Source organism: Ambystoma mexicanum, chromosome 10 (genome assembly GCF_040938575.1).
Source record: "Ambystoma mexicanum isolate Mex_15411 chromosome 10, UKY_AmexF1_1, whole genome shotgun sequence".
NCBI classification, from domain to species: Eukaryota; Metazoa; Chordata; class Amphibia; order Caudata; family Ambystomatidae; genus Ambystoma; species Ambystoma mexicanum.
The window spans coordinates 900,157,154-900,181,029 of record NC_090932.1 but is presented as its reverse complement, the minus strand read 5'-3'; the positions used below and the strand labels follow the sequence as shown (position 1 = coordinate 900,181,029).

The 23,876-nt window shown below is 44.8% G+C and overlaps 1 protein-coding gene across 7 annotated transcripts in view; it reads left to right on the top strand.

The window, feature by feature from the left end:
• The window catches only part of ATP11B (ATPase phospholipid transporting 11B (putative)), a 1,683,501-nt gene that overhangs the window by 242,259 nt on the left and 1,417,366 nt on the right, over nucleotides 1–23,876 (top strand). For all 7 annotated transcript variants that reach the window (XM_069618659.1, XM_069618656.1, XM_069618658.1 and 4 more), the window contains 2 exons: nucleotides 4,615–4,679; nucleotides 8,733–8,814. In XM_069618659.1, the coding sequence (XP_069474760.1) occupies nucleotides 4,615–4,679; nucleotides 8,733–8,814 (147 nt within the window). The remainder of the gene's footprint in view (nucleotides 1–4,614; nucleotides 4,680–8,732; nucleotides 8,815–23,876) is intronic.

Genomic DNA, 23,876 nt, shown 5'->3' with positions numbered 1-23,876 from the left:
ATAGGCCATGAACAACAAGAATGTGAAATTAACTATCGTACTCGACCTGGACACATTTCTGATGGAGCAAGTGCAAAGACACAGATAGGAAGGAGTGGGAAACAGACAGGCGACTACCATACTAGGACTTTCGACATTTCTGGTAGACCCGGAATTTTACAAGAGGAGAGGGAGAAGGAATGAGGAGGAGGGAGAGGAACAAAACAAGCGACTATAGTACTAGGCCTGATGACATTTCAAATAGGGCTGGAAGAGGGGTAGGAGAACAAGTATGGGAGGGGGGAGGAGACAAACGTTGCTATCATACTAGGTCAAGGGACAATTCTGATAGAATAAGTGCATAGAAAAGAAAGAAAGAAAGAAAGGGAGGGAGGAGGAAGGGAGAAGAAAACAGAATAAACAGTGAAAAAGAGCAGAGAAGCAGAGGGGAAAGTGAATACAGTTGCAGAGGTCATTAAAACACGTAATTTTGCAGGGAACAGAGAATGTAGGCAAGGAATCAAGAAGGGCACAGCATGATTCAGAGCCACCCTGAGTGCGTGATCCCGGGGAGGTCCAGCATGAGAGTTGAGAAGGCGAAACACCAAGTCAATGTATCCATAAGGTCTAATCCAAACGTTGGCAAAAGGTTGGTGATGGTGAGAGAATGGTGAATCGAGAACTCCTATAGTGAAAGATGTGAAGGTGGGGGAGGTGGCAGAAAGGATAAGGGAGAAGGTAAGAGGGAAGAAGAGAGCAGGCAGGCAGGGGGGGGGCATAATGAGGATCCTGAAAAGGGTGAAGGAGTTGGAGGGGGGCGCAAGGACATCACAAGGGACAGGGAGGGGCACAATAAATTTAACAGAGGACCAGGAAGGGGGTGGGCCATGGAGCACATGTCCTCACCCCAGCACCGGAGAAGTTGCCTTTGCCTGATGATCGCAACCAGGAAGGCACCAGGTGGGCGGGTTTTAGGCATCCTTAAGTGGGGAAAAAGAGTGGCAACCAGGAAGGCACCAGGTGGACAGGGCTTAGGCATCCTTAAGTGGAAGGGGGGGGGGGAGCAGCTACCATGAATGCACCATGTGGGTGGGGCTTAGGCCGGGTGACCTATATCCACGTGCACTTGCACCTGCTCCGCATCTGCAAAGGAAAAGAGGCTGGAGGGCTCCTTAAGTAGGGAAAAAGAGCGGCAACTAGGAAGGCATCAGTTGGGCGGGGCTTAGGCATCCTTCAGTAAATACAGAGGTAAATGGACAAGTTTTTATTACTCTGCAAAAGACAAGAAGATGGATCCACTTGCATGCTCCTTGGATCAGGTACTGTAATTCCCAGCCCACCTGGCGCAAGCGGGCGTACAAGTAGACACATGCCGCTCGGATTTAGCGGCCATAGGGGCCTACAGAAACTCAGATTCTATGCCATTTTTGACTTCTAACCCAGTGGTAAAGAGACATCTGCAAGGCCTAGTTAGGCTGCATCTTCCCATACAGAGAGCAAATCCAGTATGGGATCTGAATGTGGTGCTGGCAGCCCTGGCACATAAGCCGTTTGATATAATAAGTTGTTTATAATGCACCTGTACACAAGTGTTTCTAGGCTCGATTTGAGCCCATGGCGTCTATGGATATGAGATGGGTCACATTGAAGACTGCGTTGCTGGTGTGGCTTACCTCCGCACGCAGGGTTAGTGAGATTCAGGCACTGGTAGCTTCAGAGCAGTACTTGTTTTTTTTTTCACAGGGCCAAGGTTGTGTTACGGACCCATCCTACATTCTTGCCAAAGATTGCCTTTCTTCTAAATGAGGAGATTGTGCTACTGACGTTCTTCCCCAATTTTAAGCCGAGAATGTGCTGCACTGTCTCTACATAAGAAGAATGCTTAAGTTCTACCTGAACAGGACCAAAGACATCTGCAAGTCAGATGCATTAATTGTGACATTTGGGGGCCTGGCTCCCAGCACTCGGACCTCTAATGTATAAGTTGCTAGATGGATGGTGGCAGCGATCAAAGAAGCTTACAAGCTGCAGAACTTGTTGTGCCTGGTGTTAGAATGGATTTCTGAACTCTGCTCTGGTGAACAGATGTTCAGGAGGCCACCCTTGTTAGTGAAACAGGAACATTTCTGCGAAGTTAGCCAGGGCAGTTCAAGGCTGAGTGTCAGGAGTAGTGGGGTGAACTGAGGTCTTGAATGAGCACATACAGTAGGACGACAAGAATTACCCGTAGATAGTAGTATATCAAAAATATACAATTTATTAGGCCCACAACAAACAAAAGTGAATACTGAAAAACAGTGATATCTCTACTTAGACACACACTATGTAAAATATATGTAATCACTTTTCGGTCAATATGGTAAAATGCGGATTCCTGCCAAAACTTGTGAGTAGGAAAAGCAGACAAACTTCATCACAATATCCAACTCCAGCAATGGATATCCCTAACTTTAGAAGTCCAGCCCTATGAAGATTGGAGCCTTGTGCAAAGTACAATATTCAAGGTGGAGAACAAGTAAGAATAGGATACTGGAGTGTGGAACATGCGGTTCCGAGAGTCAGAGGAGGATCTGCTGCAGCAAAAAAAGCTGTCCCCTACTTTTGGACAGCTTTAGGAAGCGTATTCCACCCAAGGCAAGGACCACAAGGGAACATTTGTGCGTAGAAAGGAATTGGATGAACTAGGGGCCACTAGTAAGTCGTATGGTTATTCACTGTTTTTAGTGCACTCCAGTGTCAAACTTGGCAGGTTTGAAGAAGGTCGCATGGAGTACAAAATCCCCTTCTTGGTTAAGCTTCAAGATGCACAAGCGCTGCGAGTACGGTTCACAAGCTGAATCTCTCATCTGGAATGCAGGACAAAGCAAGGACTGATGCAGCTGGGCTCAGGACACTTGAAGAAAGGTGGCCTCCACTGTCGCACAGTGACGCAGGGGCACCCAAGTCTCGCAGACCATCACACGCTCCTCTCTCGCGGCCTAAAGCAAGTGGGACAGCGTGATTTGGCAAGACACTGCTTTGCAGTGCGAACTAGGATTTCCCCAAAGCTCGAGCCGAAACTCGACGGTACAATGCTCCAGCATGTGTGCCAAGGTACAAGCTAGTCTGTCTACTGGAGGGAGCAGGGATACTTCTGAAAAGGCTTGTTTGCAGGGCACCAAGGAGGCGTTGAAAGTGATTGGTCCCACCACTCCAAGGGGTTGAAGCACAATGTGGCAACAACATTATATGACTAAGGGAAACAAAGTTTCCCAGTACTGACTGTCAGAAGGACAAGTCAGTTTCCCCAGAACTATGAGCGAAAGCCCAGTGGATTGTCTTAGCATCTTTTTTTTGCACCCTGATGCCTCCGCGCGACAAATAATTGTGGCTGAAGGCTGTGCACCACTGTCAGAAGTCGGGACAGGAGGCTGAAACAAAAGCAAAACGTTTGTGGGGTCCACAAATAGAGGTAAACTAGAAGTAAGTCAAATTTTACCCAACACCCAACAAATATGCATTTACATGCAGTCAGGGCTAAGGCGACGGCAGAAATTGGTTGTAATTGCCCATGCAGTACAGAGGAAAGGGGACGGGATGTAGGAGTAATTCAGTTACTCCGCGTACTGACTAACATACTCCTAGTCCATCGTGCCCTTTCCTCCATATGACCCACCATCCACCCCTTAAAACATTTTTTTGCATCATTTAAGCTGGCCGATGTGAAAAAGGGGGGATTGAGGTGAGGTGCCAGACGATGGGGTCTGCGGTGTGCACATGCGCCTCTAGCCATGCGCCCCATCCCGTCTGAAATTTAAAGTGGAAATGAACTTTTTGTGAGGAAAAAATATTCTGTTCCCGTCCCTAGCGAGAGACGTCTGTGCAGTATGGCGTAAGGGGGACTATGGACTAGGAGTGTGTTAGCCACTACAGGGAGTAACTTTTAATTTGTTAATGATGATGCACTTTAATTTCCTTTTTTTTAATATTGGGTGCAAGAAAAGGGATTTCTACGTGAAGGTAAGATTTGTAGAGCATGCAGACTCTCATATACTGAAAAGCACTGGAACTCCTCTTATCCAATGTGTTAAACTGCAGGCCCTACAAATTAGTTGCTTGTGAGGTTTTGTTAATAGCTACTAGTTGATTAATTCTGATCTGTTTTGGGCCTACTGTCTCAAGCTGATCACTTGCTCTGACAATTGTATTAATGCATTTATGAAGAATTGTTTTTTAGGTTTGTGCATTGAGAGAGGAGACAGTTGTGACTCTGCAAGACCATCCAAAATTATGCATTGCCTGTTGGGCATCAAAACTTGTTTTGTCAGGGATTAATTCTCATTTTATCTTTTATGGTTTGGTTCATGGCCACTGTTGATGTAGCTGAATTCTCCAGGCAACCTATTCTAACTAATACATTTAACATTGTAACATTCTTAAATTGCGTTTAGGGTGTCTTTATAACCGATTATCTTATATGACACATATTTCACCTCACAAAAGCGGCGTAGGCTAATTACACTGGTGGTAACTTAATTTTAGATACCCTACTAGACCTTAAGAACACAATTTCTGGTTTATCATTTTGAAAATGTTTTTGTAAATAATATAAATGTGATGCGTTTGAAATTGAATAACTATTTGTTTTTATTTTAGACCTCTCGGGGCCGAAAACCTTTTACTTCGTGGAGCAAGATTAAAAAACACCAAAGAAATTTTTGGTAAGTAACATACTCTGATTTTGTTGATGTTCAACCAATAGGAGTTTTTTTTTTAAAGCAAAATAAAAAAATTATCCATTTTCATATAGACAATTATAGAACGGAATTTGGGGCGAGCCTGTACAAAATAAGTATATAACACGGCTAGTGCTATAGGGATACTGAGCAATAGATGACCTTTTCATTCCATTTTACTTAATGCAAACCTATAGAATTATTTAATTGTCAGCGACCCTATACTTACAAAATGTATTCAAGTAGGGTTAGTCATTTTACAGATCCTGAGGGTACTTGGAAAAAAAGGTTGATCCATTGTTGGTCTCAAAAATCAAAACAGTCATGAACTTTCATTTGAAAGCCTCCTTTCCCATAATCTTTTAGAGCAGTAAGATTCAGCCATCATTGTCATTGATGGCATCAGGTAATGACTAACAATTGGGAACTGCACATAACAGAAAACATACATAAATTAAAGGTTGTGCAAACCCCTTGACAGTCCACATTACAGAAGCAGAAAACAAGCTGCTGACACTAATCGCAAAGGAAGTTTGGACTCTGCTGGCAAGGGGAGCCAGTAGAAAGTATACAAAGACTGGAGAACAGTATTCAGTCTTTGGTGCTTATGTCCAGAAACAAAGTGGATGTTGGCAATTAAACGGGTGATTCGTTTTATGCAGAAAGAAGAATTTGTACCCAAAGTGAACTTAGAAGATGTGGTCAAGTGAACAGTTTGTCTCATTGTTCTTCAATATTTTATAAAAACCAAGTTTCTCACTTAGTTCAGATTCTTCTAACTTGGTCAAGATTACGTAGTCTCCGAGAGTCTGTTTCCAAGTCTTTCACAATTCCCAATCCTTCTTGGGTTAACCTACTTTCAGTTTTCTCAGCACCTCTTTCATTATCTCGGCCCTTTCTAAACTGGTCAAAGTTCATTGTAGATCCATTGAGCGTTTCATTGTTCTCCGCACCCTTCCGGTTCTAGACATTTTCAATCTAAGGAGATTCTTTGAGCATCAGCCTCACAACGTGGCACCCAGGTACTCAGTGGCAGTCTGTTTCCATCACCCGCATTCCAGCCGCCCTTTGCTTCCTTTTCAAGCTCCACACAATGGGCCTCATTATGACCCTGCCGGTCCGGAAACAACGGTGGCGGTAAATCCGCCGCCACCGTTGTTTCGGGATTGGCTGATTCCGAGTTGTGCAGGCGGGAGGGCTCACTCCCGCCAGGTCTGACCTGGCGGGAGTAACGCCACCCGCCTGCAGGCGGAAATGGAAACACTGGCTCCGTCATAGACAGAACCAGTGTTTCCATTGTCCCCATCCCCATGGGACTCCATGGGAATGGGGATTTACAGAATTCCGCCTTCGGAATTACCGGGTCACCGGGGTAGTAATGCCCCAGTGATTCTGGCAATCATGGAGGCGGAATGGTATTTCGGGTCCGGCAGCAGCCTGCCGGTTTTTCCGGCACGGCTACCACCGGACTCGTAATGAGGCCCATTGACTCGCTGCTTCTGAGCAATCTTGCTTATTCATCACCAATTCAGATTGTGCTCGTTCAGCCTGTACTCAGTAACCAGAAAAATCCTGTAGTGCCTGGCCCTTGCTGTGGCGCATCTTCGTAGGCAAGGTTGCAGCGTTTTTGCAAACCTAGAATGCTGATTGATGGTATCTGGTCATTGCATCTAATGCCATTCCATCGAAATGTTTTCATCTAAAAAAATGTCCATCAAATGCATATTTTTGGGGGGGTAAAGAGTTAATTTTTGTTTAGGTGCATTATAAAGGGTAAAAAACAGGGGTAGGGGAATAAACCCTCCTACCCCCAAAAAATAAATGCCTTCGATACAAGTTTTTTAGATGGAAAAAATTTGATGCAAATGCATGTCGATGCAAGGAATTCGTTGCAATGACCATAAACCCTGATTGATCAATATACCATTGGAGAATCTTTCATAGCAAAACCTGAAAGCAAACATTCACTCAGTGAATAATCTTTTTGTGAGCTTCATGCAATACAGATTGTATTGCCTCCTAGAAGAGACTTTGCACAATAATGGGCATTACCTGCAAATTCCCTTGAATGTTATGCATCATATTTTCTTGCACAGTTATTATTCAAAATTGCTGCCTCAGCATGCATCGAATACAGGAGTAAATATTGACGGACTTAAAAGCCACTCAATAACACGAGAAGACACCATCACTATAAGCCCAGTTTTTAAATGTGCCCTGCAATGGTAAAGCTAGACTTTTTTCAGGACCTTCAACATTGCTTCTCAGAACAGATGCTTTACTTAAGGGAGAAGGTTGGGGGGTGCCTGTCTTGTAGAATTAACCGTTAAAGGCTGCTGGTTTCTCAACATAAACTTTTTCAAACTGTGGAGAACACAGTTGATGCTTAAATCAATCATTCATTTTGGTCATCAAAGGGGTAGTGGTCTAGGGAGAGACCGACCGCACAGGACTGTTTTTTTAGTGTTGCTGTATCTCTGTAGATTTGCTTTATTATTTTCTTTATCATCAAATGGTTATGGGAGGTTCGATGTTGGATTGCTCCGTAAACCAGCCTCCCCATGCTGCTTGCGATACCCCAGGGTTTGATATTATCACATACATTATTCAGTCATTACATGGATATGCTCTAATATCTTCTGGAGGTAATGCCTGCACAATGAAATATTACACTGAGTTATACATGCGCGTGTTTGGTCATGCTGACGTCTCTTCTTAAGAATTGCCTTCAAGGGTCGAGTCATTTTAATATTTTATAATTTTTATATTAAACACTTCTTAAACATAGTTTTTATTATTTGTGCAACCTACTCTTCGTTTTCCAGTTCTATATTGAATAACGGGTAAATGTTGTTTTTGCACGCGCCTCGACAACTCGATCTTCGGCTTCATCCTCTTCTCGTTTGTGCCTTCAATTAAATACACTGGTTTTATTTAGTTTAACTTAAATCCAATAGCCCTTTTCCCTCTAGTGTTTTTTTTTCTTCTTGTTCAGGCATGGTTTTTCATCTGGGTTGATAAAGGCAATAGTTCTTTCTGGTGACCCAAATCCACACTAGCTCCAATGAAGTCTGTTCTGCTGCCGCCAGACTGGTGGTCAGGAAATTTGAGCATGCCACTTGGCTATGTGTTGGAACCGCTTTACTGTCTCCTGCTGGATGCTAGAATAGGATTCAACGCTTTTAGCCTGATTCACAGTGCCATGGATGCAATGTGTTCTTGCTCGGCAGGGGTACAGCATTCTATGGCGTCAAGTGTTTTACCTTCTGATGAGGGTTTTGCTTCCTATTCTAGGACATTGGTGGGTTTCGGGTATTGATTTCTGGGAATAATTTAAAAGCTAAAGAATGTGTTAAGGAAGGCCTGTACTTGTCACAACTGAGCTAACCAACGATAACGGTTTTCTTCTATTGAAGCCATCTTGTCTCACTCATTCACCTATTTCTTGCATTTTTTATTCCGTTTTGTTTGGGTTTTTGCAAGTCAAAATCAAGTATGGTTGTAGTAGCCTATGCCAGCTGACAGTCGGCCCCACCTCATGTTCTTCTCCAAAAACTCAGAAGGAAGAATATTTGGAGTTTGCTTTGAGCGATTGAAAAGTAACAGATGCACTAATTTCTCTTTATATGTGAAACGAAATGAAGGATTGTTTAAGCATTTTTTTTGTGTTCGTCTCGTTTGTTCATGAAAGTCATCAACACACGTTTTCATCATTCTGCTGCCTGCATTCCTTAACCATGCGTTGATGGTGTTTAAATATTTATCTCAGGACATAGATTTTAAATATCAACTTGGATGTGGCAAGTATATTTTTTATTTCAACTCTGTTAAAAATTGTCAACCATTTAGTCCAAAAGACGGAAGGTGCCACTGCCACTCCCAGCTTCTTCTAATGCTAGAGTATTGGGATCCTTAACTATACTGTTGCTCATTTTGAAATGTCTAAGATCTAGAATTGTAGTTGCATTGTATCTGTACAATATGTCGTACACTAAATAATCGTCAACATTTTTAAACTTTGCCCGTTCTCTTTCCCAGGTGTAGCTGTGTACACTGGCATGGAAGCTAAAATGGCATTAAATTACAAAAGCAAATCCCAGAAAAGGTCTGCTGTAGAAAAGTAAGTTAATTTGCATAACTCCATATTCCTACTCGGGCAGCCATCTTTTTTGAATTACAGAACAGTGCGTGGCAGAATTTGTTGAGCCATTTTCTACTTTTCCCAGCTCATTCCGTCACATGTACCTTTCTTCTTCCTGTCTTTTGAAGCAAGCTCTCATTTTCCCACCCAAACAAAAGAAAAAAGCCATTGTATTTCTGTGCTAGTCAATAATGCTTAGTGACCAACTTCCTTTGGTAGTAATTCTGATACTTGTAAAGGTGCTATGTATTTAGGTATATATATATGTTTTATATATTTTTATATTTGTAAAGAGTTCATTTTTCTATGTAATTTGTAACATGTGTAAAGTTTGAATTAATTTCAATCTGTATCACATTAAAGTATTATTATTAGTGACCAATATCGCTCTACCAAAAATAAAGAAAACTGGCAATCAGTACTGGCAGACCTGAACAATGAGCATTTATATTTTGGCGTGTCAGTATTTAATCATCATCGACCCCCTTCAGTGTCCTTGTGACATGCACACTCCTTGATCAGTTTACCTGGAATCGCATGCCTCTCTATATTGTACAATTTTTATGGGGTTTTATTAGGTGTGATGTTCGCTAAAAGCATCTTGGTGCTGACATAACTGTTGGTCTTTGAAAGAGCCATGATTTCTTTTGGCACTCCTGTATTGTTAGATGGCTAGTTATAGTTGTGGCGCAGTACACTGTACAAGCTAAAAGAAAGGACCCATTGTTGTTTCCAGTGCCTTTACCGCCTGTTTGTTTGAAGCCACATGATTTACCACAGTGAAGCATGAAGTAAGATATAACTTTGTAACATACTATAAGTTAATTAGAAAGGTTGGCGAATATCCCTTACATTTCAAATAATGAATCAAACTGTTTGTCAGGGGATGCACAGACTGCTTCAGTCACTCTTCGACTCTATTTGTTCACACATTCCCCCTCTTTCTCTCTCTCACACCCCTTCTCTGTCAAATCCACACACTTTCCTTCTCCAACACTCCTTTTCACTCACACTCTCCTTTTCACTCACACACTTAATCTCCCACTCACTTTCACCCCCGCTCGCTCCCCCTCAGGCGCTCCCAACTGTTCAAACACGCACACACGCTCATTCAGACACAAACGTAATACTACTTGTTTTATTATTTGCATACAAAATAAATCTAGAACTAGCTCTTTCTCTCTCACACTCTTTCACGCTGATTCCCACACACTTCCAGCCTGACTCCCACTCAATCCCACCTACTCAGACCTATTCAATCATACAGTAATTCACTCACCCATTCATTCGGCCACTCTCACTGACTTGCTCTCATCGACACACTGAGTCCTTCACTCATTAGTTCTTGCCCCCTCGCACTAGCTCTGTCATTCACTGTTTCCCTTATTCACGTTGCTCCCTCCCTTTTACGCATTCATTCAATGTCGGTTACTGGCTATCTTTCTTTTTAGTGTTTTGCTCATTGGCTTGTGCACCCGCTCTATTGCAAATCCAATTGCAACAGCCACTATCTTGTTTATTATATTTATGAAGCGCCCAGACCCAGAGGTATCACAGCACTTGTACAGAAATTGGTACACGAACAAGGACTTAGTAAATGAAAATCACAGAGCAGGCAAATGGTTTAATTGTATTTAACAAAGAGCAAGGTTTTCACAAGTTTTCTAAAAGTATAGTAAGAAGGCTTATTTTTTATGTCGGCGGGAAGAGTTCCAAAGGGTTGGTGCTGTGATGCTGAAGCTGGATCTGCCTGCTTTTTTGCATTTAAATGAAGGGCTTTGGAGAGCGAAGCTGGAGGATGATTGAAGGGAGCGCATCAAGGTTCTGGCTGAGATGCAGGGATTGAGGTAGGAGGGAGCATTGTTATGGACATAGTGGTGCATGATCACTAGGGGTTTGAACTCGATCCTTCTTTAATTGGTAGCCAGTGGGCGTCCCGTCTCGTAGCAGAGATGTGGTCTGAGTGCTCTAGACCCAAGGCTGCCCTTAAGGCCTTGTTTTGTAAAGGCTATAGCTTAGATAGTTTCTTGGCAGAAGTACCCATAGATAGAGTATTACAATAGTCCAATTTCCTACCTATGATGGCTCGAGCGAGTGTCAGGCAGTTGGCTGGGGCAAGGAATGGTCTACTCGGTGCTATGAGTTTAGCCGTGTAGGCTAAGGGGGAGGCTAAAACATTCACGTGTTTGGACATATTACGTTCTGAGTCAATGTAGACACCGATCGTCTTGACATGCTTTGAGACTTGGATCATGGTGACATCTATGGGCAAGACACAGTAAGCAGGATCCATGTTTTTTAGACAAAGGGGAAGCCCACAATGAGTAGCTAAGTTTTGTCATTGTTGAGACACAAATTGTGGGTGGCCATCCAGGAATGGATGATGCTGATGCTGTAGATTCTGTTGGTAGCCTTGACGGCCTGGGTGTGATTTCACGGGATGGGGAGGAGGGTTTGGGTGTCATCTGCGAAGTAGGTGTAGGGGATGCTGCGTGTGTCTAGATCGTCAAAGAGGGGCTTGGTGTAGGTGTTATAGAGGGCAGGGCAGATGCAGGAACCTTATGGGACTCCCAATCGGTACGGCAATGGGATCTGCGATTGCATAGTTAACCCAAGATGATGCCTCCTCGGGGATTAATGGCAGTTGGAAGACAGATGAGGACAAAGTCGAACACAGCAGAGAGATCAACAAGGAGCAAGATGGCAATATTGCCTGAGTCGCGGATGCTGTCTAATTGGATTTGAGGTCAAGGAGGGCTGTTTCCGTACTGTGCTTGGGACGAAAGCAGATTGTCTTCATCCAAGTAGTTGATATTGTTCGAGGAAAGTTCGGATCCGGGAGTAAGCTAAGCGATCCAACATTTTTAGAAGGAAAGGAACTGTGGTGATGGCTCGGTAATTGGTGGGGATGGGGGGTGTCAATAGATGGTTTCTTAATGACTGGAGGGACCCAGACTGCGGTGTTGGAGGCAAATGAGGCATTGGGGATGGTCCTGCTGTGCTGTGGAGCCAGGATTCTGTTATTGCAAGGAGATCAAGGTGGTATTCTCTGAGGTCATGTGTGCGTGTTGCATGGGTGCATAGGGAGCGCGCGTTGATCAGAGCACATCAGTGTTTTTATTAGGTTTTACCTGTGATGTTGAAAGCTTCAAGATTGTCTGGGGTGACGTGTTTTCTCTAGGTGTCTTTCAGGGCACGTTTATGCCTGTAGAGTGTAATCAGATGATCAGAGAACCAAATGTTAGCAAGCCTGCCTGGTTTTGGGATTTTGGATTTGATGGGGGCATTTTGATCCATGGTGAGTGTGAGGGCCTGGTTGAAGAGAGTGGCTAGAGCCTGCTGGCCGTTAACTATGGGTTCATAATAAGTAAGATGCATTACGAGTGAGGGGCCAAGGATTTCTTCTGTAAGCCTATGGGTGTTGCAGGCTAAGGTAGGAGAGGGTGGAATGGCATGTTTGGTTGAAAGGTGGCAGTACAATACAATACTAGATTAGCAAGTGGTCCGATTAGGGCATTGGGCTGATGACGGTAACAGTAGTCGTGGCATTGAGTGCGAAGAGCCAGTCCAAGAATTGCCCTTTGGAATGGGTAGGGATGGTGACCTATTTAGAGGTTCAATTCTGTGAGTGTGTTAGTGAGAGCAGTTGCTCTAGTGCCAGATGTCTCGTTGAAGCCTAGTTTAAAGTCATCTAATCGTATGTACTTGGTGGCAGGCTTTATGAAAGTTAAACGAAATAGCGGATGTCCAGCTCGGGGGTGCTGTGTGGGTTGGGTTATTGGTAGATGAGCAGTATATTGATTTTAGTTTGCGGGTTGAGTGATAATTTGGACAAAAGCATTTCATAGCTTGGCTGTGGTGGGGTGGAGATCTCTCTGATAGACCGTGATCATTTGGCCATGAGGGCTACACTGCCTCTTGGTTTGTTAGGCTGATCAGCTCTCGGTATGGAGTAACCTGGTGGAATGGTAAGCAATGAGGATGGTCCCGCTGTGCTATGGAGCCAGGACTCGGTTATTGCGAGGAGATCAAGGTGGTATTTCCCGATGAGGTTGTGTGTGTGTGTGTGTGTGTGTTGCATGGGAGCATAGGGAGCCTGCGTTGATCAGAGCACAATTCAGCTGCGTAATTCTGTTGGGCTTGGGAGTGCTTGTGTTGCTCCTGTGTAGTCTGGGGGGCCGTGGTGTGCACAATGATGTGGGGGAGGGGTAGGGTGCAAGATGAGTCTGTGAAATCCGATTTCAAATGTGACCGGGATATGGATGAGCGTTGGTTGAGGCTCTGAGTCTTTCATTCGGAAGTGAAGGTAGGCCGTTCTTTGTCACCCTGATCGATGGTGGAATTGGAATGATGTGTGTTGTGGATAGGGAGAAAGATGGATGATGTGTGTTGCACGGACCGGGGGTTGTGTGTAGTTGTGGCCGGAAGGGGGTGGGATTGGGTAATGAAAAAGAATGAACGGTGAGTGAGTGGGCAGGTGGGAGGAAGTGAGGTGGGTAGGAGGGGGTGGGTTTAAGAAGGGGTGGCTGTGTGCCAGTGGGCAAGGTTGTGAGGATGCCGGGGTGAGAAGGCATTTAGCAGGTAAAGATGTGTGGTTAGTAGGCATTCTGCAGCTTTTTACAAGCATAGTGGCCTTACCTTGGGCATTTGTGTGGCTCGCAGAGCTCAGGAAGCAGGGAAGGTGTGCAATTCATAGGGGTTGGGGGCGGGTTAGATAGGGGAGTTCATTCTGTAGTTCGAGTGAGAGGCAGTGGTTTCAGTGGCGAGAGCCAAGGGGTGAATGCTTGGCTGAAAGCTAAGGGGAACATACTTGGATGTGGCCAAATACGTCAAACACGCCAGACACGTCCTGAGAGGCAACACAGGCCTTAAGAGGGGGACTGAGGTGGGGCCAGCACTGCCGGCCGGCGAATATGAGGACCCAGGATAAGTTGGGTAGAAGCTCAATCGGGAGGGCCAGCCCTCTTGGAGAGAGGAAACGCACTGGGCATTGGAGTGGCTCTGTCTGTGTGGCAGCCAGCTTGGGACGGTGCAGATGTTCCAGGTAGGCGTTCTGTGGCCCGGGCAGGCTGCTCCTGCGAGGTGCAGAGGTTGATGCAGTGAGCTGTAAAAGCTCTGTGGTAGAAGTACTGTGGGGTGCTACTCCTACCTTGGGACTGCCAGGTGCTGTGGTGTTCTCAATAGAATCTGCAAAGACATTGCTACAGTGCACCTCACTGTGCAATGTTTGGTGTGTTGTGCACTTGATATCAGCTATTTGTTTGAAAGCATTATTGCATCTAGCAAGGGCACCTACATATGCATGATTCTTTATTGGGAACCAGCTAATGCCAGGTGTCTTCTATAATTGCCAAAAATCATGAGCAAATTCAAAATATACCTAGAATCTGTTTCATTGTTCACAGATTGTGTTTCTGCCATTCGACGTGCTTGTGTTGGTGCAGCCAACTCTGGTACCTATGCTGGTCTGACATTTGCCAATTTGCCACTTTCCACAAAATAGCCCAAGGTCATTCTGCATACCCTGCCACCAAGTGGCCATTCTGATCCCTGTAACAAGACCCATCCACAAAGTATATATCAAATATGCATTCTCTATATAGGGATCTGATCGATCACTTGTGGAAGTTAAAAGAAAATCTGTGGTAGTCACACAGTCATGGTGCTCAACACCATCATGAGTGGGAATTTGAGATACTGGATTTAATATTGGGCACCGGGTTAGTGTGATGTTGGTAGAGTTCAACATAAGTTTATATTATTTGTAGAGGAAATGTTGGTTTTAAGCAGAAACGTTACTGCTGAATTGAAAACTGCAACCCTCAGTGAAGGACCCCAAGACAATTCTCAGACTGCACTGATTGCAACTGCCGCTGAACACAGAGAGGAAGGCATGCCTGAAGCCACCAATTCTTTGCTTTTAATATGCAATTGGTTTCTGTATTGTATTGTTTATTTATAGAGTGCACCGTGGCCTCGGGCATCTGGGCGCTTACAAGTTTTAAGTTACAGGTGAAAGGGAACAGCAAAAAAAGAACATATACATAAGATGATTTTTTGCAGAATATATACAGTAATATACATAGATTATGTTGTTCAGAATCATGTGGTGGTGCTCTAGGTCATCTTGAGTTAAAACCATCACCGGTCACGAGAATGCAGCACACGCTTAACATTTATCTTAAAGGAGGGTAACGCTCTTAAGGTGTCGGGTATGGAATTCCAGAGTTGTGCCGCCATCACTGGAAAACTAGAGCCCCCCCTGTTTTTTTGAGTTTGAAATTGTGGACTGTAAGGCTGTTCGATGTTGCCTTTTTTGATGGGTCGTTCTGAGGTGTGTTTGCTAAATCTATCCGTCAAGTATATGGGTGCTTTGTTGGTGAGGCATCTGTAGGTAAGGTTCAGTGATTTGAACTTAATTCTGTCATTTATGGCAAGCCAGTTGATAGAGCGTCTCTCGTGGGAGATATGCTGCGATTTTGGAATGCCTAAGGCAGATTTAAGACATTATTTTGGAGTGTCTGGAGTTTATTAGTGTTGTGTTTGCTGGTACCCAAGTATAGTGTATTGCAATAATCCATCTTGGATAAGATTAGTACACGTGCCATCGTAGTGCAACTTTCAGTGATCAAGAATGGTTTGCATGCGTAGATCAATTTACAAGTGTAGCTGGTTGCAGAAGCTGTGGCATTTACTTGTTTGTTGAGGTTGACTGCAGAGTCCAACTTCCTTAGCGACTTTGATCTTGATTCCATCAATAGTGACAGAGTTATATTAAGGAGAGAGTTTATTCAGTCTATTGGTGGACACAATGATTAAGAGCTCAGTCTTTTCTTCATTGTGACATAATCCATGGGTGGCCATCCAGGTTTGTGTAATTAAGTAAATTGTATTGATCAATTCTACATCTTTGTCATAGTCTCCTTAGATAGGGATGAGGATCTGGGTGTCGTCAGCATAATTGATATGAGACACTCAGATTTTCAAGTATATCGAAGAGGGGCTTAGTAAATATATCATACAAAGTGGGGGAGATGCGGGAACCCTGTGGTACTCCACATTTGATAGGTACTGGGTCTGCTGCTGAGGTCTGTGAGAAAACTCTTATGGATCTGTTATCTAAGAAGGAATTTATCCAAGTAGTGGCATCTTTGGAAAAGTGGGTGGCTGATTTTAGGTGGTTGCACAAAACTTTGTGGTCGACCAGGTCGAATGTGGCGGATAGTTCCAAAAGGAGAAGAATGGAAGCTTCTTCTTTGTCTTTCTGATCATCTAGTTGGTTCTTCAGGTCAAGAAGGGCTGTCTCGGTCCCTTATCTTGGCCTGAAGCCTGATTGGTGGGTGCCTAATATGTTGTTGATCTCCAGATAAGATTGAATCTGGAGATAGGCAGCTCTGTCCAGGATTTTGAGGAGAAACAGTACTGTAGTGATTGGCCTATAGTTGGTGGGGATGTTGGGGTCCAGGTTAGTTTTTTTTTTTAGTAAGGGTAGTACCCATGCGTCTTTAAGGTTGTTGGGAACTGAGCAGGATTTGAAAGAGGAGTTAATGAAGGTGGTGATGAAAAGAGCTAAGTCCTTAGCACCTTCTTTAATGATTGGTGCTGGGCAAGTGTACCCAAGGCTCCGGGAGGGTTTGAGGGATGTGATGATGTTTTCAGCCTCAATTGTTGAGATGGACTTAAATTTGAACTGGTTGCATGTTTTGATTTGATTGTTGGTAATTTCTTGCAAGTTGGCTTCTTGTGTTGCTAAAGCAATCCTGTTTAGAGTAGTTTTTTGGCAATCATTTTAACTTGGAGCATGGAGATTTTGTTGCAGAGGGCATTTTGGATATCGGTACACCAAATTTAGTTTTTAATGCACCGGTCGTTGGGAGCAACCAGGGATTCTAATTCTCTTAGTATGGAGAAGATTTCCCTGGTACTTGAGTTGGCTTTTTTGATTCTTTCATTGAATGTCTCTTTTTTTAGTTTGAATCATTTCTTTTTTGTATCTATCTGCAAGGGTGGTGAGAAGATTTTTATTCTGATCAGACGGGTTCTCTTTCGAGCTGGTTTCAGCCTGTCTTTTCTTTACGAAGGGCGTTTAGGCTAGGGGTGAACCAAGAATTTAGGTGAGCTAGAGGTTTTTCTTTGCTGAGTTTCAACAGTGCAATGACGTCAATAGCTGAATTGATTGTATTGTTGTATAGATCAACCAAGTCTATAGGGTTGGCAGGTAGGTAGATAGGAGGAGTTCTAGGTTGGATCAGAGGCAAGAGTTTAGCGACTGTTATGGTTTTTTTTACATCTCTTTAGTGCCGGTGGGGCCATAGGCTTAGCTGAGTTGGTTTGTTGGCTGTCTGGAATGGTGACCGAGTTCAAGTAGTGGTCTGTCCATAGACACGTTTCAGTGGCGGTTATACAGGAAATGCAATTGATATCTACGATCCAATCCAAAGTACGACCTTTAATGTGAGTGGGTCCATTATTCCAAATAGTGAGGCCTGCTTCAACGATAGTATTTGCTAGGATGGTAGCATTGGCGCCCTTGGGGTCGTTTAGGCCCAAGTTGAAATCACCAAGTATGATCATTTGGGACCCATGTTTAGTGTTAGTATTCAAGAGGGACGTTATGTCATCTTCGAATGTTCCTAGTGGGCCTGGTGGTCTGTAGACCAGATGCACGGTAATGATGCGTGAGGGGGATAGACCCAATTTAACTGAGAGTAGCTCAGCAGAGGGAAGTGGCCTGAGTTCTGTCTCTCTTATGACTAAATTGGATTTGCAAATTAATGCCAAGTCACCCCCTTTGGATGTTTCTCTGTCTCGTTTAATGATGGTGAAGTTTACCGGGACAGCTAAGGAGAGGGCCGGTCCATCTGCTTTGTGAAGCCAAGTCTCTGTAACAGCTAGGAAGTCTAGCTGATTCGATGTAATTATGTCAGCGATTTCTGTGGCATGGGCAACAAGGGATCTAGCGTTAATAAGGACTCGCATCATTTTGTGATTTTCCTTGATTGTATTCATAGTAGGGCCTGTGAAGATAGTGCGAGAGGTGCTGCACTCCAAGTTCGGAGTGGATTTGGAATTGAGGGGGTTGAGTGAGCGCAGCCTAGGTAATGTCTGGGTGTTCCCTCTTATCGGGGTTGATGAAGGATTGGTGAGTCTGGATCCTAGTCTATGGTTTCTCCATCTAGTAGTACATGACTGGTTGGTTAGGCTTAGGCTTACAAGCAAAATGGGAGATCCATTGGGTAGGTGTTAGCTCTGACGTTTGTTGCATGTCGTCACTAATGGGGCATGATTCCTTTTGTCTCAGAACAAGAGGCGGCAGGAAGTAAGTTGGCTTGATTAGTTTGGATGGGGGTAATGATTTTCTTATAGATGAGGAGTTAGGGACCGTATGAACCATAGTAGTATTGGCTTCCAAAGCTAGGGATGGCATGCTGCAAGTGAATGCCTTGGAGGTTGGGAAAGGGAAGGAAGTTAAGATAAAGAGGAGCATGGTGTAGGTGACAGTCTTAATTATAACATGGATCATGGTACGACCACACAGTAGGACTCTGATGTGACTACAGGAGTTAAGGTGCTGGTAGCTCTAGCAAGTGGTTAGTCACGATTGTGGTAAACATAGTTTGTTCACATGGGCACAGTCACTTTCAAATGGTTGACAGGGTGGTGGAGAGGTATCGTAGACTCTGAAAGGTGTCCAGGCGGCTGTGAGGCACAGGCTATGCAGTTGTGAAGTACAGTATACTACGGTATAGTATAGTTGTTTGATACAGTAGTGCAGGGTCTGGGCAGTGCAGGTATCAGAATGCAATGTGATTTAGGCAATACAGTGCTCGCTCAGAAATGTAATGGCGCGACATGTGCCATTAGCGACAATAATGGTACGGTACAATGTTAAATTGCAGAATAACGTTGAACATTGGAAGTCTACTAGCATCAGAGTAATTGCGTATGAGCACAATTTGATACTCAACAACACTTGCTAGCTAGAGGGGCAGTGGGCGGAATACAGTTTTTCAAGGTACAACAGGCAGGTGAGTACAAGCAATTGATTAATGCAGAGTAAGCACAAGGGTGTGCAGTTTCTGGTATAGTGTAGGTCACTATTCTAGGTAGATTGGTTATGGTGTCTGCTAACGAAATGCTAGGGGTTAATAGGATAACAAAGTGCAGGGCAAATGCGATAGTTGTGTGGGACAGGTAAAAATTACAGACATGTGTAGACACAAATGGCTGGTTGGCAATGGCTAGCTGGCGTAGCATAGGATCAACAGTCATGTAATAGTGCAAGTTCAATCAACATGCACGTTTTCAAGCTCGTTAGGCTATGATCAAAAAAGAGTAGATTGCATTACATAGAAAACAACCTAGAGTTCATTTACTATGATACAGTAAAGAGCACAGGATCGAGTTCTTAGTAGCGGTTAATCCGACCGTGGGTCACAAAGACATACAGATAAATGGCGTAAGACATAACGAGATTTAGCGTGTAGTTAGGTTAGGCATATGGTGAAGCTCAGGCGAGACGATATGACTAGCTCATGATGCAAGTTAGCCCAATGATCTATTGGCAGTATAGGTACAGCAACTACTGATTATGACGAGTGCTTGTGACATTACTGCTAAAGCAAACCCATGTCTTACTGACAAAACAATGTAAATGTCTTCTTATCTGTCAAACACAAAGCAGGGACTTCCAATAGCTCCCTTTGTATCTTCCTCAAATTCTTCTACTTTTGTTGACTATTTGAGGGGTTGTACGCTATTGGCTTTTGCCTAGTGTTGTAATGGTTTTACTAGCGCTGCGTATCCTAAAATCCATTGTTTACAAAACCTACCATATCTAAAAAAGGTTCTCGTTTGGGTAGTAGTAGTGCAACATTTGTATAGCGCCTCCCACGATTAGTATGGTCACAATACGCTGTAGTTTGAAGTATGATTCTGTGAATATTGGCCAGTGTTTAAGATATGAGGGGTGGGCAATTCCCTGCTGGCCACCCATGTTGAGCAGGCAGGTGGATGGGTGGTAATAAGTGGTCTAGAGGGGGTAAGCTAGAGCGGTATAGAAATTGTGTGCGGACCGTAGGTGGTGCATATCAATTTTTTTCATGAACTGGAGCTGCATTCTTATGACAGAGTGTCACGACCCTCAGCCCTGATCCCCACTGGCAAGCCCATTGGCCAGGTGGAATCAGGACTCGGATCGCTTATAAGAACTGGCATCCACTTCTCAGGCCCTCTTGGGGCCAGTCCTGGCGCCTCTGGCGCCAGGCTCATAAACAAAGATAGACATCTGCTTGTGGAACTACTTTTCAGAGCTTTCAGCCAACATGGAGGCATCCACATAGCTTGATTCCTAGAACCAAGCTATGCGGTCTAGTGTTTTGGGTGTGGTGGCCTAGGGACTACTTTACCTGGACTACTTAGCAGTGGCTATTTAAACCACACCCGAACAAGACAACACGCTTCACGTTACTTTGCTACTAGCAACGTGACGCTCACCGTGCCCAGCTTTCTCACGAGCCTGACAAATTCCGGACCTGCAGAAAACAAAGAACATCGTTGGCAGCAGAATCTTACCTGTGATCTCCATCCTTCACTGCTCGCAGCTCCTGGGCAGCTCCATTTGAAGAGTTTGCTGCCCAGATCAAAGGACCTGAAAAAAGGGAGAAAGACATTATTAAAGGAGGTAAAAGAGACATTACAACCATAAAGCGCTTAGAGACTTACCTGGCTGGCTGATTTTCGACCGGCATAGCTTCAGAACTCCATTTGCGCTGGGAGCACACCGCGACCTACGAAAAAGAGAAAAGCACAGGTCAGTGAGGACAAGACATCGCTGGGCTGCGCAAAGCGCCTCCTTACCGCATCATAGCGCTATTGTGCACCATCATCTACCGGTGAGAACCAGCCTACCCAGTTCTCCATACGCCGCGCACAAAAGGGAGATGAAAGAGACATTTTAGAACAGAGAAAAGGCATGCAAGAATAACAACGCCATCAATCGCAATAAGACCTACCTGAAAGGCACTACAAGGGCCGCAGTCAGTGAAGTAACTGGACCGCCCGTGCCCACAAAAGACCACGCACCCCTGCCCAGAGAGCAGGACGGAGAGCTCACCAATTCCGACAGCCAGGTGAGAAGAGAACCCAGAGGGGCTGAAAACACAAGGGAGGTGGGGGAAAACTTACCTTGGTCGTCCAGTCCTAATAGTCTTCATTTCCAGGCGGAATCCCATCGACATCGAGAACCACTCCAGGGAGTCGTAGAGAAGGGCACCAACAACCAACTGGCTGGGTGGCGTCCCCGTTGATACCAGGTGAGCATAACAGAACGCGAAGCCTCACATAAATAATCCACCTGGGCGCCATGGAAACATTGAAAATCGACCAATTGGCCCAATTGTTGGGGGACCTTTTGTGCTGAGGTTCATTCAGCTCGACAAGAGACTAATGGACTCGGAAGAGACCTAATAGTGACCAAGGAGCGCACCAACGAAATTGTTAGACAGTTCTTGCAATCGCAGGCAGGTCAGACTCCTCTGCCTGGAGGAAATCCACTGATGCAAAATCTTATCTCACCATCTTATACCCCCACACCAGTACAGATCATGCTGCCTGGAACAGTTCCCCTGGCACCACCAGAAAGGTTTTCGGGCGACCCACGGAAGTATGCAGCATTCTTGAATCAGTGTCGCCTTCATTTCCTTTGTCGCCCTGGTGCATTTCCAAATGACCAAGCTCGGGTAGCTTTCATCCTATCATACTTGAGTGGAAGTGCAGCGGATTGGTCGTTGCCGTTGGTGACCCATAATGATCCATTGTTACAGGACTAGGGGGGGTTCCAGAGAGAAATGGAAAAACTGTTTGCTCCCCATACCCAGGAACAAGCAGTGGATAACAAACTCTTATCCCTCCGGCAGGGGAACCAAGACTTGTTAACATACATTGCGACTTTCAATAGACTGGTTGCTGAAGCCAGATGGCCATAAAACTAAAACACGTTATTCCATCGAGGCTTACGAGGTGAATTAAAGGACGTCTTGCCCCCCCCCCCCCCCCCAGAGACTGTACCGAATTCATAAATCTGGTCATGCAGCTAGACCATCGGTTGCAGGACTGAAAAGCAGACCGGTCCAAAGCAGACTCTCGAGTAGTTCATGTTCGGCCTAGAGACAACGCACCACGGGTGCCAGACAATGCTGTAGAACCTATGCAGATCGGAGGGATACGACCTCCATTAACAAAACAAGAACGGGATAAAAGAAGACAACAGCAACTTTGTTTGTATTGTGGAAAACCAGGACATTTTCTGAAAGACTGCCCAGTAAAACCCCCAAGGAGGACAGTGGGGGCCACAGAAAAGGATGAAGTTAAGGAATCGGAAAACTACCAAGCTCGGCAATCGTAGAGGTCAGTTTGTCGCGTGATGAGAAAGAGCCACTGACCTCACACTTTGCGATCCCCGTGATCTTAATAAACCACCAACAATCGTCAAAGATGCATGCCGTAGAAGCGTACATCGACAGCGGAGCAGTTGGGAACTATATAGATCAAGAGTTGGCAGCAGAGATGGGGCTCCCTTTGTGTTCTAAGTCTACCAGGGGCAAGGTGACTACCGTGGATGGGACAGAAATCGCTTCCGGAGCAGTAACCCAGTGCCCAGCTGCAGTAACCTTGCTGTGCCAGGATGGCCATCGGGAGTGTATTTCGTTCGATCTTATTAAGGCACCTCAGTTCCGGTTGATACTAGGGATGCCATGGTTGGTTGCTCACAACCCTTTGATAGACTGGCGGGCATGGAAATTAACCTTCTCCGGCAACTGCTCCCCGGCCTGCTACTCTCATGAACCGGAACCCGACTCCTGTATCTCCAAGACTTCCAATACTATAGCTTCTACCCTAGGGGTAAATAATACTCTGCCTGATGAATATCGTGACTTTCAGGACGTATTCCAAAAAGATCAGGCTAACACTTTGCCGCCGCATAGGCCTTATGATTGTCAAATTGACTTTATTCCTGGGGCACAAATCCCATGCGGCAGGATCTAAGCTCTCACCGAACCAGAAAATCTTCACCTGAAATCCCATTTGGACCAGTACCTTGCAAACGCAAATGCTAGACCAAGTCAAAGATGCTCAGATCTATACCAAATTAGACCTTCGGGGAGCATACCACCTGGTCCGGATCAGAAGCGGAGATGAGTGGAAAACAGCTTTCCGTTCCAAATATGGCTTGTTTGAATATCAAGTCATGCCTTTTGGCTTATGCAATGCTCCCGCAGTGTTTCAATATTTCATGAATGATGTATTGAGAGAACTGATTGACGTTTGCGCCTTAGTATACATAGATGACATCTTGGTCTACACAGCCTCAAAAGACGATCACATCAGGCACGTTCTTTCAGTCCTCACCAAGCTCTGCCAACATCGTTTATATGCAAAACTGGAGAAATGTTTTTTTCACGTCACCGAAGTAGAATTTCTTGGTTTCATCCTTTCGCCCAAAGGCATCAGAATGGACTTACATAAGGTTGACGCTATTCTAAAATGGCCATCACCAACATCTCTGAAGGGGATACAGAGCATGCTAGGTTTTGCGAACTTTTAACGCCGATTTATCCCAGACTTCTCTCAGGTTGTGCACCCGATCACAGTACTGCTACGAAAATGCAATAAAAAGTTTGCTTGGACCGAGGAAGCAGAAAAAGCCTTTCAGGAACTGAAACGAAGATTCACCTCCGCTCCAATCCTGCGGCACCCTCGTCCAGACCTCCCTTATATCGTAGAAACTGATGCTTCCAGTATGGCAATGGGAGTGGTCCTTTCACAGAGGGACCCAGAAACTGGCCAGCTGCATCCTGTGGCCTTCTGGTCAAAAAAGTTCTCAACTCCGGAAATTAATTACACTATCACGGACAAAGAACTCCTAGCCATCGAGTCCGCTTTCAAGGCGTGGCGACACTATTTTCTTGGAGCTAGACACACCATTACAGTGATCACAGACCACCGGAACCTACAATATCTTAAAACAGCCAAAGCCCAGT